Genomic DNA, 18,018 nt, shown 5'->3' with positions numbered 1-18,018 from the left:
GCAGTACTGATTACCTAGCCGTAAATGAAACCTATAATACATTGTTTGTACTAATCCAAAAATTGGATAAACAGGTCTACCTTTGGATTTATCACAAAAATCTTCTTTTTACTTTAATTTTAGTACTTTGTGTATTAAAATATTTCCTTGTATTATTTATTAATTCATTTGAAGTTCAATTTTGAATAGGTTTCCATTTCTTTAGTAAGGCTCACAAAATGAATTAATAGTTGGCAAATGAGAAGGTGGTCATATACTCATACGCACTAAAAGTTGCCAATCAAATAGTTTTGTTAGCAAAGGATTTTTCATTTTATTTTTTATTTAAAAAAAAAAAGAGAGTTTCGTTGATTAACAACAGTTGCCTCCAAAAAGGATTGATTTGGTTCATTTTAAATGTCTTGCATTGAACATTTTATGCTAAAACTCCAGTTGGTTGCTAGGGAAATCAAAGGAAAGGGGAGTAAAATTTTTATATTTGAAAAGAAATGTTTGTCATCATTACCTCATGTGACTATATCATCAACCTCAAAATTTTTTATAATTTATCACAAAACAAATAAAAAATTCCATATTTGGTTATTAAAATTCAAAACCCTTTGCTATAACATGTAAAATGTGTGTCATTACTAAATAAAAAAAAAAAAAGTTTATACAATAAAAAAAAAAAAAAGTTTATACAATCACATGGGATCACATGGAGTAATAATTATAAATATTTATTTTTTAAGTATAAAAATTTCACTTCTCTTCCATTAAATATCCCTTCAATCAAACATGGCCTAAAATGTTTTGGGAAGGAAAAACGTCTTCCTAAACCCACGAGGATAGTTCATCCATCATAGGCCTATGGTTCACAAGATTTGAGTCCTGTCTACATCAGATGTTACAAAGGTGCTGGTTAAGAATCATATGTACAATCTATAATTGGTAGGGGCATCACGTAATCTGAACAAAGAACCCTCCAGATTTATTTGAGAAGTAAAATCTACCTTCTTGCCGGGACTGAGGATTGGATGGTGTCTTGACCGATCCGACTCACCCAACATACTTGGTTGATCCTCCTCAAAGCAAAGCCTTGAATCCTTGGCATCTAATTCCCTTGTTAGTCATGTGACCATATCCCCAAAATCACGTCAGCAACCCAAAGTTGCTTCATTAGTATTGATCAATTTTTGAAATCATTACTCGGTACATCGGGGCCTCTCGATTGATGACATGCTGTTCCCAATCTGACCGAATGCCAAAAGGGTTCTCCTTCAGCCACCCACCTTGACCAATATTAGGATCATCTTCATCATTTAAAACTGCAAATTTACCTTTGCCATACATCATAAATTGTTCTTTCATCCTCACTGCAACTGCTTCTATGTCAGATTGCAAAAATACCTACATATTCAAGCACTGGGAAGTCATATATCTTGACTGTTCTTAAAGTCATTTATCTGTTTAGTGTGTGAACTATAATAGTGTTTTGCATTAGAAACTCCAAACTCCCCAAAATCAATATTGCTGTTTCCTACTACCTCAAATCATCAGATTATTAATTACATTGAACCTAATCTAAAAGCAAAACCAGGGGTAGTGAGGATTGTGTACTGATATTATGAGCTCTTAAGGTTTATAAAGTGAACTCCATCCAATTTCCACACTAACTTTACTGAATACAGCAATCTAGACTCGGGTTAGAAATAGTTCCAAAAACCAAAGCCCTAAAGAGTGATACAGCAAAACAGAAAGTACCTTTCCACCTGTAGTAAGAAGATCAGATATCGCTTCTATAAGTGGCCTCTGCAGCATTCTCCATCTATGCTCTTGTTTATTGAAATCAGGGTTCGGACACTAAAACAGAGAAAGAATCTGTGTTTCAGTTAGCTAAAACATTAATCTTAGTATTTACTGCACAACGAATAGAGAAAAATATCTCCTTAAATGAACCATCAAGTCTGACAACCACATAGGCAAGTGTGTGATGGCAATGTAATAAGGGTTGCCCCAGTCAAAAATTCATCACAAACTGACATTGTGGTATATGGATCACCAAACAACCTCAGTATTTGTCACATTTTGAGGGTGTCTAGGTCACTTTTCCGTAATTGAGTTGGAATGATTAACATTCCTCATCAATCATAAAAGGGAAAACTTAAAGACTAGGAATTAAAGTTTGATTGCTCACAAAAGAGGTATTTTTATTTCCCAAAGGAAATATGTTGACCATAAACAGAATGTAAGTAAAACTTGGTCCTCATCCCATTGACAGTTCATAAGTAGAAATACCACTTTTTCATTAAAAATTATGTTATCTAGAAGATGGGAATAATCAAATGCAGGTAGGAAGATCAACATATCAAACCAACCAAAAAAAAAAAAGGGCGTAATCGGTGCACTGAGGCTCCCGCATGTATGGTATGGGGAGGGGGGGAACTACGCAGCCTTACCCCAAGAATGTCGAGAGGACTGTTTCGACCACTTGACCACCAGGTCGCAACATTCCTACCTTACCGTTGGACGAAGTGCTACCCTTCAACATATCAAACCAACCTTGTTTGCAAATATGTACAAAATGTTGAAATTAGCTTCCTAAGCCAATTCATGCATGCCCCACAGTCTCAATACTATTCTGAATTCTACAATGTTTTCTGAAGCAGCTTCAAGATCTATCATAGCTCAATGACAGGATCAACCTTAGGTTGACTAGCACCTTAATTCAGGTACTGTTCACTAGATAAAAAACAACTACATATGAACATCTATAGGTGGCAATTTTTTTGGAAGAGGTCCATGGCAGCCCGCCCACCTTTTTCCTGGTCTTACCAGTCGATCTGTGATCTGACAGATCTGCACTGGTACAGTAATACCAGGACCAGTGCGTGCTTCGCGAGAAGGTGAAACTGATACAACAATAACAAGAAGCAGGTGCTAGCCGGTTCAGCTGGTAAAGTCCAACCAGATCGGCTAGATTGACAAACCAATAAAACATGGTTAATTATTAAAACCATTGACTTTCTCCTTAATCTGGGATTAGTTATTAATAACCCAGGAATCCCAATTAAATGCAAGAGTTCTGTTTTTTATGAAGGCAACCATGCCTACAAGCAGAGAATCCAGCATATAAACAAATCAAGACCACTATCACCGATGGAAATAACAGATGTCTTAATATACCTGTATTGAAATGAGAACCAATTTTCCTCGGTAACTGGAAACAATGGACCGAAATGTTGATGTTGCATTTGTTGCAATGAAGTATCTAAGACAAATAAAGGCAAGTCAAATATAAAACAACAATGAGTACAGTGAACTATATGAATAAGAAAGCTCATAAATAGTATCCCCTACTTATTTTGGAAATTGATAATACTTAAAAAAAAGAAGAATACAAGAGACTAAGACAAGATTACGGATAACTAATTCCAGATTTGGGCAACTTTATTTGGATAAGACTAAGACAAGCGCTTTATCAACCATATTTGGATGGAGAGAAACCTAAGGAAATGGACTCCCAATTCTCGATCACTTTGTCAGATTTGGGATTCCATATTCAACATTAAAGCCAATCTTTTGGCTGTCACCTCTACTTGTATTGATTCCCCAAGGAACATGCATATTGTTGTGTCCTGGGATCTTCCCCCATCTCTGCTTTCAGTCTTGTTCTCTTAGGATGGATCTTGTTCTTTTCTTGCTTTTTCCCTCTTTTTGGGGGGGTGTATTTGTTCTTTTTATTCTCTTTGGTAATGAATTATTTATTCATCAAAAAAAAAAAAATAATGAATAAATGAAAAGTAACTTGAAAATAATAAAGAGTTCAAAACATTAAAAAAGCACGAAACCTAAGTAATGGGCTCCAACAATCTCAGCTCACCTTTAGAAGATAAAAGGTGTCTACACTAGTAAGAACTTTTTGAGGGCTCCAAGGAAGAAGAGTAAATGTAAAATCATCACAGAAACTCATCACAGTCAATGTTTCCCATACTATACTACAGCAAGAATATGTCATATTGAAGAACCCAATGATGAATTAATTATCTCAAAATATTGAAAAATTGAAGATTTGACATAGTATTGCATCCTTTATGGGATATCCATGTAACACTGGTTACAAACTAATGGTGTTTATTTCATTAAGGTGTCATCTCATTCATAATTTAAGCGGCTTGAACAAAAACTGATAACTGTGGCGCAAAATGCAGGAAGCAAACATGCCATGGTTTGAAGTTTTACTTCGCAACAATCAACACATCATCACATTAGATTTTGCAACAAGTCCCAATACAACAGATTGTTTCTCCTTCCTAATTGATTATTGCAACAAACTAATCTATAAAACTTAAAAAATTATGTAAAGGCAACAACACGTACCCATTTGTTAAACCAGATTGACGAACAGAATTGAGACAACGCTTGACAAGCTGCATAATTCTGCAAATTGTTAACAAAATAAATTTTCTTTAATCCATGCAAGGACATATACATACCGTACCTTTTCATTAATATCCAAGCCAAGAAAATTTAAGTCTTTCAATCTGGTAGCCATTCCAAAGAGAAACAAACCATTTCCTGCATTTTTTTCACCTAGAGTATCGTTAGGAACAACCAACATTCTATATATTTTCCCCAAGATTGGAATTAAAAATAGAAAGAAACCGTAAAGGATTATGGATAAGAAAAATTGCCATCTCTTGACTCCCTTGGGCCATATCAACAAAGATCCACCCAGCCAAGTTTGCTAGATGGATTACCCACAAGACTTTTTTCCAATTCATAATTTAAAATAACTTGCATCACAATACATGCAAAAGTCTATTCATGCCATACTCCATGTAATAGAAAATAATATTTTTCTCACATAAAAAATGCAGATTTTCCGGTTTCAATAAGATAAAAATTGCCAAATAATACATTCATTTGATGATCAAATACAACTACAAACGACATCATGTTATATTTCCACTCAAATTATTGTATCCCATTGGTCTTATGTGATTATTTTGTACTTTCCATGATAAAATTAAAAAAATAACTTCTCACCACCTATCAGAAAAAAAAAGAAAGAAAAAAAAATATATAACACCATAGTTGTCAGGAGATCAATAGGCGACAAGGTATAAACTGAAGCCAAGGCGACTAGTGCCATATGTTTCAAGGCACCCATTCCAGGAGGTGAAGTATACCTAGAATATGGAAACATACATGTGATATGGCGCTTCCCTTAAGCGCACCTAGGTGCCACCTTTGCGTCATGTCAACTATGATTAAAACGGTGCACGAGGCTCCCACATGTCAACTATGATCGTGACATACAAAAATACCAACAGCAGAAATGTTACATTACACAAAGCATAATTTTCGTATGTCAAAATATGCTTCAAAATTTAATTTAACATAATTTTTGTTAAAATAATTTTTTGAATTTTAATGAAATGTGAAAAAAAAAAAACTAAATTTAGACATAATAATTACAAATTATTTCTTATTTTTACTTCAACCAAATCCCCTCTTTTCCACAAATCAATCTACATATCTAATATCTTGTGCAAATTCATGAATTTTTATCAATACCATGCATTGACACCTAATGAGTTAGGGGTAGGCCTGAAATGAATTTGGGAGAAGTGGAGAGAAGAAACATACATGGATTAGGTTTGACAACAAATATGGCTTTCAATGATTTAAGTAGCCAACCCTTTTCAGTTGGGACAATGCTTAGTTGAATTGAGCTGTATCATGGCATTTGTCAGTTGTCACCTAATCCCATCATTTTGAAAAACAACCTCAAGGGAATGAGTAGATTCATGGATTACTTTATGTTGAGCATACTTTCTCCAAAAAGTAGGCATTAAGCATTCAATCTTTGACAACCTATTCAAATTTGTGTTTTGATAGTTCAAGTGTGGTTAATTCTTACAAACAATCTGATTTTGTAACAACTATTTTGAAACAAAAGGCCTAAAATATAGGTCTATGTTAATTTCCAACAAAATGGATAGTTTTCAACGAAAAACATAAGCTTTTGATTAAAATATGTTCATTTCAATTGAAATCCTGTCATTTATTACATGTGATTTGTATCATTTCAGTCAACAGACTGGAATTTCCTACGTTTGGATGAACATTCAAAAATGTCAACCAAAACATTGCAAATGCATTTCTATCAGGGGTTTTGATTTCAAACCAACAACTCAAATCGAGTTACTTAAAAAAAAAGAAAGGGAAAATTCAGGGTTAGGTTGAAATCAGAAATCGTCTGGTGCATTTCTCAAGTCATCTAAGCAGGTATAGTCCTCTATATTCTTCATTACACAGATCAGACATTCGTTTTGGGACTTGTTTTTCCAGGTTACTTGTTTAAGTTAACGGTCATATCGTTTAGGGCTGGTAGGGAACTACTGAGGACTTCCAGTATAGATGACTGCCTTGAGAATATTCCTTAGTCAACAAGTCAGCAACATAAAAATGAGAAGGTAGCAATGAGGTAAAACCCCTCACAAGATTTTGTGAAACTTTTGGTAGACTTCCAGACAATGCATTAAGTTTATAGGTTTACAGTACTAATAAAAGTACAGTTAATAGGAGAAAAGTTGTCAAATTTCTGTATTGAGACTTTTCCTTTTCCCCCCAGGGAACAAGATGGATCGAAACACGGATCATCAATGGGACACATCGTCAACCATTCAAATTCTTGTTCCTTTGTTATTACTAGTCCCTTTATGCTCATATTTTCAGATATAGTTTCATCCCTGTACTAGACTACAATTTATGTAGCATTATGCATTTCAATTTATCAAAACAGAAATTTGTATTCATATTATTTCCTTTCTTCCTAGCTCTCAACTTGGTAATGGTTCTTCAAATACATTTGAAACAATTTATTGAAAAGAAACTGCTAGAAGGCAGTAGGGGGAATAATACCACTTCCTATATCAACCACCAAAGGTTGAACTGGATCACAGAAGATTGAATCCCAGTCAATCTTGAAAGGATATGCCTGCAAAAGAGGTTATTAAGCGGCAAATGAGATAAGAAAATTTAAACCGATCATTACTGCAAGCATTCCATTGTGCAAAAGTAATAAATTGAAAAAGAAGAAAAAAACAACAACAGAAAGATGAAGTGAGCCTTCAAGAATCACATTGTTGAATGAGCCTTAGACAAACGTAGTGGCAATGTTCTTAGTCACTGTGGACATCTTTTATTGAGTATTGTCTTATTGTCTTATACATGAGAAGGTGAATAACACCATGAAGTACTACTCAACGTATGATTCAAAGTTCAGCAGTTATATATGTGCTCCAAAAATGGCAAGCAATGAATTATACTTTATTAGATGGTAAAGCAATTAAACAATTCTGTTCACAACAAACTTGAGTGTTTCCAAGCCAAGTGGAGTGTTCATATCTAAGGGCTGTAAAGATGAGGGAGAGGATTATTTCTCGTTAGCTGTCTATATTCTATGTAATATTTTATTCCTTAGATAGCTATTTCCTTGTGTAGACCTACCATGTATATATGTCCATTCTTTTGTATAGGTAAATCCCTTCTACATGATAAATCGACAGAATTTTACCAGTTTACATGGTATTAGAGCACAGTCCCTTTGTTGTGTCCTCCCTAAGTTATCTGTTCTCATGTAGAGCCAGGTATGCCTAAGTTACATGTGAGGGGGAGGTCCTTGGTGCCTTCATAATATCTTGAGGAGCTATGTCCACCATTCTTAAGTACAGGGGCATCACTATATTCTCAACTACAATTTCAGTGCTGAGAACAGAACGTTGGGCCAACAATCCTATGTGATTGCCACCCTTTTCTATGCAGACAATAGACTTTGAAGAGATCAGAGAAGAATATAAAAGTAAAATTTGAAATCAAGGACTATCAAGTGGAAAGGGTCTTCTTTAGTCTTATGCGACCAGAACATCCAATTAAAATTAAAGAGTAAAATTTTGTAAAACAACAGACACTGGAAATGCTATATGGAACTAATGTTGGCACCAACATATAAATAAAATTGGTACAGATTACATAAGGACGTTGAGATGAATGAGGGGAAAGACTAGGAAGGAAAAGTTACAATGAATTCAATCAAAGGAACTCAAGAATATAACCACGAGGTGTAAGTGACAAGATGAGGGAAGTCAATAGAAATGACCTACGAGATAAAGAATGAAGATGAGGTTCTGTGACTATCTGAGTTGGTCCTATTTTGGGCTATTGATCTCCTAGTAGAGTTCTTCAGCTAGTGAATTGTATGTGTGTATCATAAAGGATTTGGTTATAGAGGGCTAAGCCAATATAGAAAGAGAAGGTCAGGTTCAAGGTTTTTTGATGGGGGTAGCTGGACTAGATTACCCATTGGATTTCTGTTCTCTAAGAAATTAAAGTTTGTCAGGTGGATCAATTGCCCTTCCCTCAAGACCTCCCTCCTATGACCACCTCACCCCCCGGCAGCTGCTACCGCCGGAACCCCCCCTCCTCCCCTCCCGAACCACCCCCCTCTGCCTTCCCTGAGCTGCCTCTGTCCCAGCCCTCCTCCTCCCCCGCTCGTCCTACTCCTTCAGACCAGCCTCTACCACTTCCTCACTCTTCCCCCTCTCCTCCCCCTCGACTAACATCCTATGCCTTAGTCGTCTGCCCTTCCTCCTCCCCCTCACTCCCTCGTGTGGGCCTCCCGCTGATCTTTATCCCTCCGACCCTCATCGATGACAAGAAAGTGGGGTTCTGTCCCTCCGACCTTCTCGAGCCAGATATTTCAAAATGGAACCTCTGCATTGTCGGCCATTTCATGGGAAGCAGGCCGCCCTTCAGTATTGTTAAGGCGTCCCTCTCTAAGCAGTGGAGGCTTCAAGACCCGTTGCAATCTTACATGCTTTCGAATGGGACTTTTGTATTCAAATTTTCGCTTGAATCCGATATGCTCCGAGCCCTTGAAGATGGCCCATGGCATGTGGGCAGTAAGGCTATATTCCTCCGCAAATGGGATCCATTCTCCTCTCTTAGCAAAGTGGACTTCAAATCAGCGCCTTTCTGGATCACCCTCCCCAATCTGCCTCTCCATTACTGGGGAGAACAGGGGTTGAGTATTGTTGGTTCGGTCATCGGAAATCCACTCTTCTCTGATCACAGAATGAAAATCATGGACCTTATTGGATTCGCCAGAATCTGTGTTGATGTTCGAGCAGATGTTCTGCCTCCCTTTGAAATAACTATTATGGAGGAAAATGGTTTCTCCTTCACTCAGCAAGTCCACTATGACTGGTTACCGCCTCACTGCTCATCTTGCAAATCTTTTGGGCGTCTCTCAAAGGCTTGCTCTGCCCGTTAAAATCTGTGATCACCCATGCTCCTGACCGCCTGGAAGATGCCGATGATGAAGATCCCGCTCGCCAGGGAAGGGAAAAAAAAGAAGAAGAAATTCCGATGGAGGAGCAGCAGTCATATGTCTGTCTCGGAGATCCCTGTCGCTGATATTGCTCCTCGCCAGCCACTCCTTGATCCGGTGGTCCTTCCATCTAAGACCAATGGTCGAAACAAATTTGCTGTCCTACACTCCCTTGAGGCTTGTTCCTCTGACAATGAGGGTTCTACCTATGCCGATGCTTCTGACAGTGCCGATGGTTCCGCCTTACCCCTTGGCTATGGTTTTGGCTCCTCTGAAGGTGACAGGGACTCTTCCCTGCTGCCTATCATCGATGCTTCTCCCTTCGACACCTTGGCAGGTGGTCGTACCTCCCTTGCCTCCCTCCTGCTCCCTTTCCCCTTTTAGCTTTCCGTCTTTTAACTCAATCCCTAACCCATCTCCCCTTTATCTATCTTGCCTTGACATCCAGCACTCTATGGACCTCCTATCCTCCTTTGCTGGTGCCCAACCCAGACCTCGAGCCCATCCCCCCTCCTCCACTCACACTACCTCCCCCCCTCTTGGCCTTGACTCAGCCCACCCCCCCTCTCTGGCCCTTTCTATTGCCCATCCTTCTCAAGCCCACTCTGGACACAACTTCAAGTCCCAGGCCCATGAACCTAAGCCCCCTCCTGCCCCCCGCAACCCGACCCACCTGACCCACCAACTTCTTCCTCTTCGCCCATCGAACAAACCTCTCTGTCCTCTGTGCACCCCCCCTTGACGATGGCCTCTTCAATTGCCCCCTGCAATCTTCCTAGCCTTCCGCCAGGCCACCCTGCCGACGCTCTTACCGCCAACCTGTGAGCTTCTCTTGCCTCCATATTTGAAGATACTCTCCCTGAAGTTCCGCCATGCCACTGCTCTGCTACAAACTCGGGAATCTTGCGACCTTCTTATGCCTCTATCCAAGCTCCAGCTACTGAAGACCTCCAACCAGAAACTGCTGCCGTATCTGCTCAAGCCACCGCCGCCTCTACTCAATTTTTCGCTGCCATACTCAAGCCGTCGTCGTTGTCCATGCTGCCGCCACCTCTTCTGTTGTTGATTAAGCTGCTTGTTCCGCCTCTGCAAATGTTGTTGCATCCTCTCCTGCTCAAGCTACAACCGCCACCTCTGCCCAAGTTGCCGCCACCATCGCAGGCCAAATTTCGAAAGAGGCTGCTGCCTCTGCTGCTAGAATTCCCCTGCGGCCCACCCATTCGCAGGCTGTCAACAGACCAAGGGTTATGACTACTACATCTGTAGATCTCTCGGATTCCATTACCGCCCCCCTTGATGTGTCTGTTCGGGCCACCTCCATTGCAAGTACTCCTATGCCTCTCTCCCCCCTGCTTCTCACTCCATTGCCTCTAGATCGAGGAAGCCCTTGAGAAAGGCTAAGCCTCAACCCAATCCTATACCTAATCCAAAGCCCCTGCCATCCCCGGATCAGCCTACCTCTCGGACTACTAGCTCTGCCCACCCCTCTCCCATTAAGGAATATCATCGTCGCTTTAGGAGCTCCTCCTCGAGTCAGCAGCTCCTCGGAGCTTTTGATCCCTTCCCCTCCCCCTTCCAAATGACCCCTTAGTCCATTTGGAATGTCCAAGGCCTGAACTCCTTGGCCAAGCACAGCTTTATTCGATCCCTCATCTCTTCCTCTCGTTCTCCCCTCTATTGCCTCCTGGAAACTAGGGTTCTGGAGCCGAATGCTCCTCACATCGTTTCCTCCATTGCCCCAAATTGATCATTCCTCTCTAATTATGGCCACTGCCCAAATGGTCGTATTTGGGTGCTCTGGGAACCTCACCTTCTCAACGTCACCTCCCTCCATTCTTCCTCTCAACTCATCCACCTCTCCATCTCTAATCTCTTTAACTCCATGAATTGCCTCCTCTCCATTGTCTATGCCCTTAACCGGGCTTCTGAGAGAATTCCTTTGTGGAATGATCTTCGTTCCCTCTCTCTGTCGGTTGTCCCTTCCTCCCCTTGGGGCCTTGCGGGCGACTTTAATGTTGTCCGTTTCGGTCATGGGAAATTGGGTGGGGAGCCTATTGACCCCTATCTGTGGGGGCTTTTAATGCTTGCCTCGAGGATATCTGTATGACTGACCTCCATTGGTATGGCTCGAAGCTCACTTGGAACAATCGTCGTTGTGATTCCGGCTGTGTAGCTTGCAAGCTAGACCATGTCCTCGTCAATTCTGCTTGGTTGGATTCCTTTCCCTCCCCCCACGCTACTTTCAACCTTCCGAGCATTTCGGATCATTGCCCCATCTCCCTCCTGGTGCTCCCCTCGACTTCCTTCGGCCCTAAGCCCTTTAAGTTCTTTGATATGTGGTCCCTTCACCAGGGTTTCCTCCCCCTAGTGAAGGATGCTTAGGACATCCCAGTCTATGCTTTCTCTTCTCCCCTCATCTCCCTCTTGAGGAAGCTTAGAAATGTCTAAGCTGCTCTCAAAGCTTAGAACTCCCAGTGCTTTGGCAATATCTCAAGTAGAGCCGCCTCTTGCAAATCAAAGCTGGCTACCATTTAATCTGGTCTCCAGTTGGACCCCTCCAATGTCTCTTTTGCTGCTGCCGAAAAATCCTCCTCTGTTGAGCTCTCCCTCATCCTTGCCCAGGAAGAAAGTTTCCTCAAGCAAAAATCCAGAATCAAATGGTTGGAGCTTGGAGACTCCAATAGTGCTTTCTTCCATCGGTCTGTTAAAGCTAGGAACAATGCCAACTCTTTATCTTCCCTCCTTTCTCGTGATGGCTCCTTGCTTACTAACCCTAAAGATATCAAGCCTGAAGTCTCCTTCTTCTTCTCTGACCTCCTCAACCCTCTCCCCATGCCCTCCCCCCCTCTCATCAATAAATTCGTCCCTAATCATTTTCTCCCTTCCCTTTAATCCATCCCTTTTGACGTTGAGATCTCCTTCGCCATCCTCTCCCATAAGGCCAATAGGGCCCCCGGTCCTGATGGTTTCAATATGGGATTTTTCACCTCGTGTTGGGATATTGTTCGTGATGATCTTATTCGAGCAGTTAAAATTTTCTTTCTCAATCTTGCCCAAATCTTTGGCATCAACCACACCTTCCTCTGCCTCATCCCCAAGTCTGAGGGAGCCTCCTCCCTCCAGGACTTCCGTCCCATCTCTCTTTGCAACCTCATCTACAAGTTCATTGCCAAGATCCTTTCCATCCGCTTCCAGAAGGTTGTTGACTCCCTAGTTAGTCAAAACTAGTCTGCCTTCATCTCTGGTCGAAGCATTGCGGACAACATTATCTTATGCCATGAAATTGTCTGGGCTTCGACCGCAAATCCCACTCCCTAGCCGTCCTTCTTAAAATCGATCTCCATAAGGCTTTTGATTCCATTCATTGGGACTTCCTCTGTAACACCCTTCACTCGATGGCTTTTCCCCCAAATTTTGTTCGTTGGATCTATGCCTGCATCTCCACCCCCAAGTTTTGTCCTTGTCAATGGTAGCCCCGTGGGGCAATTCCACTCCTCGGTTGGGATCCGTCAAGGCTGCCCTTTATCCTCCTATCTCTTCTCCCTTGGCCTTGAAGTCCTTTCTAGGTCAATCCAATCCTCCACTGACCTTCACCTCATCTCCCCTATCCCCAAATGCAAATCCATCTCCCTCACTCATCTTGCCTTCGCGGATGAGCTCATGATCTTCTCTGGGGCAGATCCCTCCTCCATTTCCTCCATCATGTCCTCCCTCCACCTTTTTAAAAACCTCTCGGGTCTCAAGATCAACCTCCTCAAGTCCCATCTCTTCACCTCTGGGATCTCCGACCTCTTGAAGGACCTTCTCCTCCAAATTTTGGGTTTCTCCTCTGGCTCTCTTCCAGTCAAGTATCTTGGCCTCCCTCTCATCCCTGCCAGACTTTCGGCCCACCACTGTACCCCTATCCTTGATCTCTTGCGTAAGAGGCTTCAGCTCTGGAAGAGCAAGCTCCTATCCTATGATGGCGGTCTTGAGCTTGCCAGATCTGTCCTCCAATCCATGTACCTATATTGGTAGGGAATCTTCACCCTCCCGCCCCCCAACTGACTTTACCCAATTCCTCCGCCCCTCCAGCTGGTCTTCTGTCTGTATGCCCAAAGCCGAGGGTGGTTTAAGCCTTTGGAGCATCAAAGATATGAACAAAGCGGGCATCCTCAAGCTGATTTGGAAAATTGCTTCAAAGCAAAATAACATCTGGGTCTCTGGGTTTACTCTCACCTCCTCAAGTCCAACTCCATCTGGATTGCTATCCCTCTTCCTTGACTCTCTGTGGATTTGGTGAGGCATCCTTCGCCTCAAACCGATTGCCCTCGAGGCCATCTCCTACTCTATAGGCAATGGCGCCTCGACTTCTCTCTGGCTAGATCCCTGGCATCCCTAGGCTATCCTCCTTCACCTTCTCAGTCCCAAGACCATCTATTCCTCGAGTTTGGATAGGATGGCCCCTGTTTCATCTATCCTCTACCCGGATGGCTGGGCCTCCTCCCCCCTCTCAACCTCCCTGAGCATCATTTGGGCATCTCCTACTCTATAGGCAATGGCACCTCGACTTCTCTCTGACTAGATCCCTGGCATCCCTCGGGTATCCTCCTTCACCTTCTCAGTCCCAGGACCATCTATTCCTCAGGTTTGGATAAGATAGCCCCTGTTTTATCTATCCTTTGCCTGGATGGTTGGGCCTCCTCCCCCCTCTCAACCTCCCTGAGCATCATTTGGGCATCCCTCCCCCCTTCCCCAGAACCATTTGGACCTGGAAGACTTTATCACTTGGAACCCTTCCCCCTCCAAAAAGTTCAGCTTCTCCTCTACCTGGAACCTCATTAGGATAAATGGTCTGCCGGCCCTTTGGCGTAAAATCCTTTGGTTCAAAGGCCATATCCCTCGTCATAGTTTCACTGCTTGGCGGGCCCTCATTGACTGTCTTCCCACCCAGTCTTTCCTCCTTAACCACCACATCCAGGTCCCTCCTACCTGCTGCCTCTGCTGGAGAGGTGATGAATCTGTGGACCACCTCTTCTTCTCTTGCCCTTTTTCCTCTTCTGTTTGGAAGAATGTCCTTTCTCACTGATGGCCCGTTCATAGGAGAATCCTCCCTTTCAATAGGGAATGGATTTGGATCGATATGTCCTTTCAGGGCCCCATCATCTATGACACTATTGGGAAACTTGCTTTTTGTGTAGCCATAAACCACATTTGGATAGAGAGAAATCTTCGTAGATGAACTACCAACTCCCGTTCCTTTGATGGGATTTGGAAGGCAATCTCCTTCGATGTCTCCACCAAAGTTGCCTCCATCCCGCCCCGCTCAGTTCCCGACTCCCCCCGGAACAGACACATCATCCACTCATGGAGCCTATAGATATCCTTTCTCCCTCCTCCCCTTGAGGGATTGTATCCCCTAGTTTTTTTCTTCTTGGGCTTGCCCCTTTGTTAGGCCTCGTGCCTCCCCCCCCTTCTTCCCCTTTGTATAGTTCTCTCTTCTTGGGTTAATATATATTTTATTCATCCAAAAAAAAAAAATAGAAATGACCAACCCTGTGCAATAAAGACCACAAAATACGCCAGTGAGGAGTGAGGGTTGAGGATAACTTGGCCTAAAGTGGTGAGGGGATACACATGCTCATGAATTAGGAAAAGGCTTACGGAGTTTAGCTAATAAAAATTGCATACATAAGGCAAAGTACATTGAAAATTAAATCCAACAAAAGAAACTCAAAAAACAAAAGAAGTCAAGGATTTTATAGTCCATTGTTAAAGAAACATATGAGCAATAGGAAGATGGTCACAGGTGGGGAGAAATGGGAAGAGGCCCTCCAACCTGCCTCAACTGTTCATGCTCCATATATTCCACAGTCTTCAAAAGATGGTTGTTCCCATGGTTCAAAATCTTGCAGAAATTTCGGAATTTTGGTGTTTTTTTTTTTGGCCGAAACGAAATAAGGCCCAAAATAACATTTGTACAAAATTTCGATCGAAATTTCGGTATTTAGGCCAAAATTTTCGGTATCGTTTCGGTATCTTGCCTATCTCGGTACATTCCATGTGTTATTAATACCATATCTCGGTCGAAATTTCGGTATTTCAGTTAAAATTTCGACTTTGTCTCACCTGTCTTGGTGGTTTCAGTTCCATTTGCATATTTTGAAGGAAAAACACTCCAACAAGCCTCTAATTAGTCACATCATCACATAATTTGACTTCCATTGGACTCCTACAAAGATCTACACATTCAAAGCTTAGGAAAGGTAAAGTTCTTTCTCCAAAACCAGGTAAAATTTTCAGAACAGTTAGATAATTGCTGCCAAACAAAGGTGCAACTCTAAAACAATGTCATGTCTTAATATTTTTGCACTTCTATGTTCCAAGCATGTTTATTGACCTTAAAATAAATTACCCACCAAGTTTTAGATCAAAATATGGTCGTTTGACCACTAAAACAGTCAACCGAAACAAACAAACAAAAAATACACCATTTCGGCAGAAACGAAACGAAATGAAACAAAATTTCAGTTTCTGAACCCACCGAAACACCGAAACGAAACAAAATTTCGAACCTTGGTTGATCCTACCATAGAGATCTACTAGGTATTTATGCCTCTTGACTTTACTCCTTCACATACCATTATTATGATGGGGGAGAAGATAGATCAGGTTGATTTTTCCTCAAGTTATCCTATGGCAGAAACCCATTGAACTATGAGTTCTGATCCTTTGGGATGCATGACATGTGCTCCAACTCCTGATTTGAATATTTTAAAGTATTCTATCTCAGTTGTATAATGATAACAGATATTGATATGAGATAACCGAACATACCCTATCTAAAGCTGAGAGCCCCGGTAGCTTTCTTCCTCTAAGAAATTCCCATATAATGGAAGCACTTGCAACAATATTGTAAACTGAGGGAGATCTTGCTGTCTCCATTATCGCTTTGGCTGCAGCACTCCCAACAACAGTTACATCACAACCATTTTGAATTAATTTATCAAGCATCATCACCAACTTAGATGTTCCACATGTATTCTCTCCTGTAGACCTCAATTTTAGTGGTCCAATACACAAAATTTTCTGCAATTGAACAAGTATAGATATTATGTCAGGTCTAAGAATGACATTTACGAAAGTATGCTAACTGCTAAGAGATGATTTTGCAAAAGAAAGCAAACAGGGAAAAGGGAAAAGAAAAAGGTAAGTGGAAGATACAGTACAAGAAAAAATTTACAGAATTTGTAATCAAATTCTTGGTCTGAACCTGTGAGCTCATATCATGCAAGCTAAATTCAAATGCAATGACGTCTAACGTAATCAAAGGGAGAAAATTTAATATAAAGGTTGACAAATTGGGAGGCCATGTGCAGGTTACACACTAATAGAGGGTGACTGGAATTAGTTCATTATAAATGATTGACCTGCTGGGAAAAATTTTAAATCAAGTGAAATGGGCATCATTTTTGCTGATAGCTTTCATGTTAAAAACTGTTAAAACTTAAATTAATGTAGGAATAATTAGACCAAGTTAATGGTTTCCCTTTTCCTAAACGAAATTCTAACATCTAACTATTAAGTAAACACTAATTACCTCTACAATGACTATGCACAACTTATTCTTTTTCCTAACCATAGACATACTTTGAGTTCTCACATCACTCCCATATTTTTATAGGTGGAGGAGCAATAGCTATGACGAATGTTGTACTACGAGTAGCAATGATTGGCTCAATTGGTCGGCTGACCTTTGACCATCTATTGCAGGGTCAGAAGACCTACCCACTACCAGGACCTATACCAAATCCATATATCCAATGTACCAAACCCATCTATCCAATGTTTTGCAATATTATATTAAATCACCAAATGAATTAATTATCTGTTACTGACCTAACATTGTGGACCCACAAAAGAACAACAATTGACCCAGGGGGGTGCTGTGTGTCCTACGGTCCTACCCTACCATGCACTACCTTCCCAGGCAACATCCACCTAACAAATACAAGATTTTAAGATCCAAGGAAAAAACTCTTTGTTTACTCTAACAGCCCTACCATGCCCAACCAAGATATAAGCTGGACTTGGGCGTAAAGGGCGTACCCGGTGCACAAGGCTCCGCATGTGCGAGGTCCAGGGGGGTGGGCGAGAACTAGGGCAATATTTCCTTAATCGTCTATTTCCTTTGTTTCTCCTTTTCAATCTCTTCCCTGCAAGCTTTTCTCTTACATATCCTCAATATGGCTTTGTAGTAATTTAAGGATGCAGGTAGATTCAGTACTCCAGAGAATCTGTTTGTAAAGGTTGCTGGTGCACATCCAAAAAAAAAAAAAAAAGAAAAGAAAAGAAAGAAAGAAAGAAAGAAAGAAAGATATGACCAGCACCAGCAGATTTGGTGTATCTACCTGTACCTAGGTACCTAGCTAAATGCAAATAAATAATAGATTTACCATGTTGATATACATCATTGTGTGCCCTTCCTAATAGCTCAAGCTTTTGGGATAAGCACTTGTAATATGGCATCAAAGCTGAAGGTTGGGTGTTCAATCCCTGCTAGGTGTAGGAGAGTGTGGTGTTGTGCCCTTGAGCCTTATATCCTCACTGCCATGTGGAAAGCAGTGTTTGTATGGGCATACGTGTGTTTTTTTTTTTTTTTT

At 41.2% G+C, this 18,018-nt stretch overlaps 1 protein-coding gene across 7 annotated transcripts in view; it reads right to left on the bottom strand.

The window, feature by feature from the left end:
- Positions 1–708: 708 nt before the first annotated feature.
- LOC122072791 (phosphoglycerate kinase, cytosolic-like) overlaps positions 709–18,018 on the bottom strand; it is a 22,588-nt gene continuing 5,278 nt past the window's right edge. For 5 of the 7 annotated variants that reach the window (XM_042637193.1, XM_042637197.1, XM_042637199.1 and 2 more), the window contains exons 8-14: positions 16,193–16,444; positions 6,910–6,985; positions 4,481–4,572; positions 4,360–4,409; positions 3,166–3,250; positions 1,744–1,842; positions 709–1,389 (exon numbers count right to left, since the gene is read on the bottom strand). In XM_042637193.1, coding sequence (XP_042493127.1) covers positions 1,159–1,389; positions 1,744–1,842; positions 3,166–3,250; positions 4,360–4,409; positions 4,481–4,572; positions 6,910–6,985; positions 16,193–16,444 — 885 coding nt within the window. In that variant the 3' untranslated portion in view covers positions 709–1,158. Of the gene's footprint in view, positions 1,390–1,743; positions 1,861–3,165; positions 3,251–4,359; positions 4,410–4,480; positions 4,573–6,909; positions 6,986–16,192; positions 16,445–18,018 lie in introns of those variants that run through there. The other 2 variants (XM_042637196.1, XM_042637198.1) reach the window with 2 other exon arrangements.

Source organism: Macadamia integrifolia, chromosome 3 (assembly GCF_013358625.1).
Source record: "Macadamia integrifolia cultivar HAES 741 chromosome 3, SCU_Mint_v3, whole genome shotgun sequence".
NCBI lineage: Eukaryota > Viridiplantae > Streptophyta > Magnoliopsida > Proteales > Proteaceae > Macadamia > Macadamia integrifolia.
This window is presented reverse-complemented; position numbering and strand designations above follow the sequence as displayed.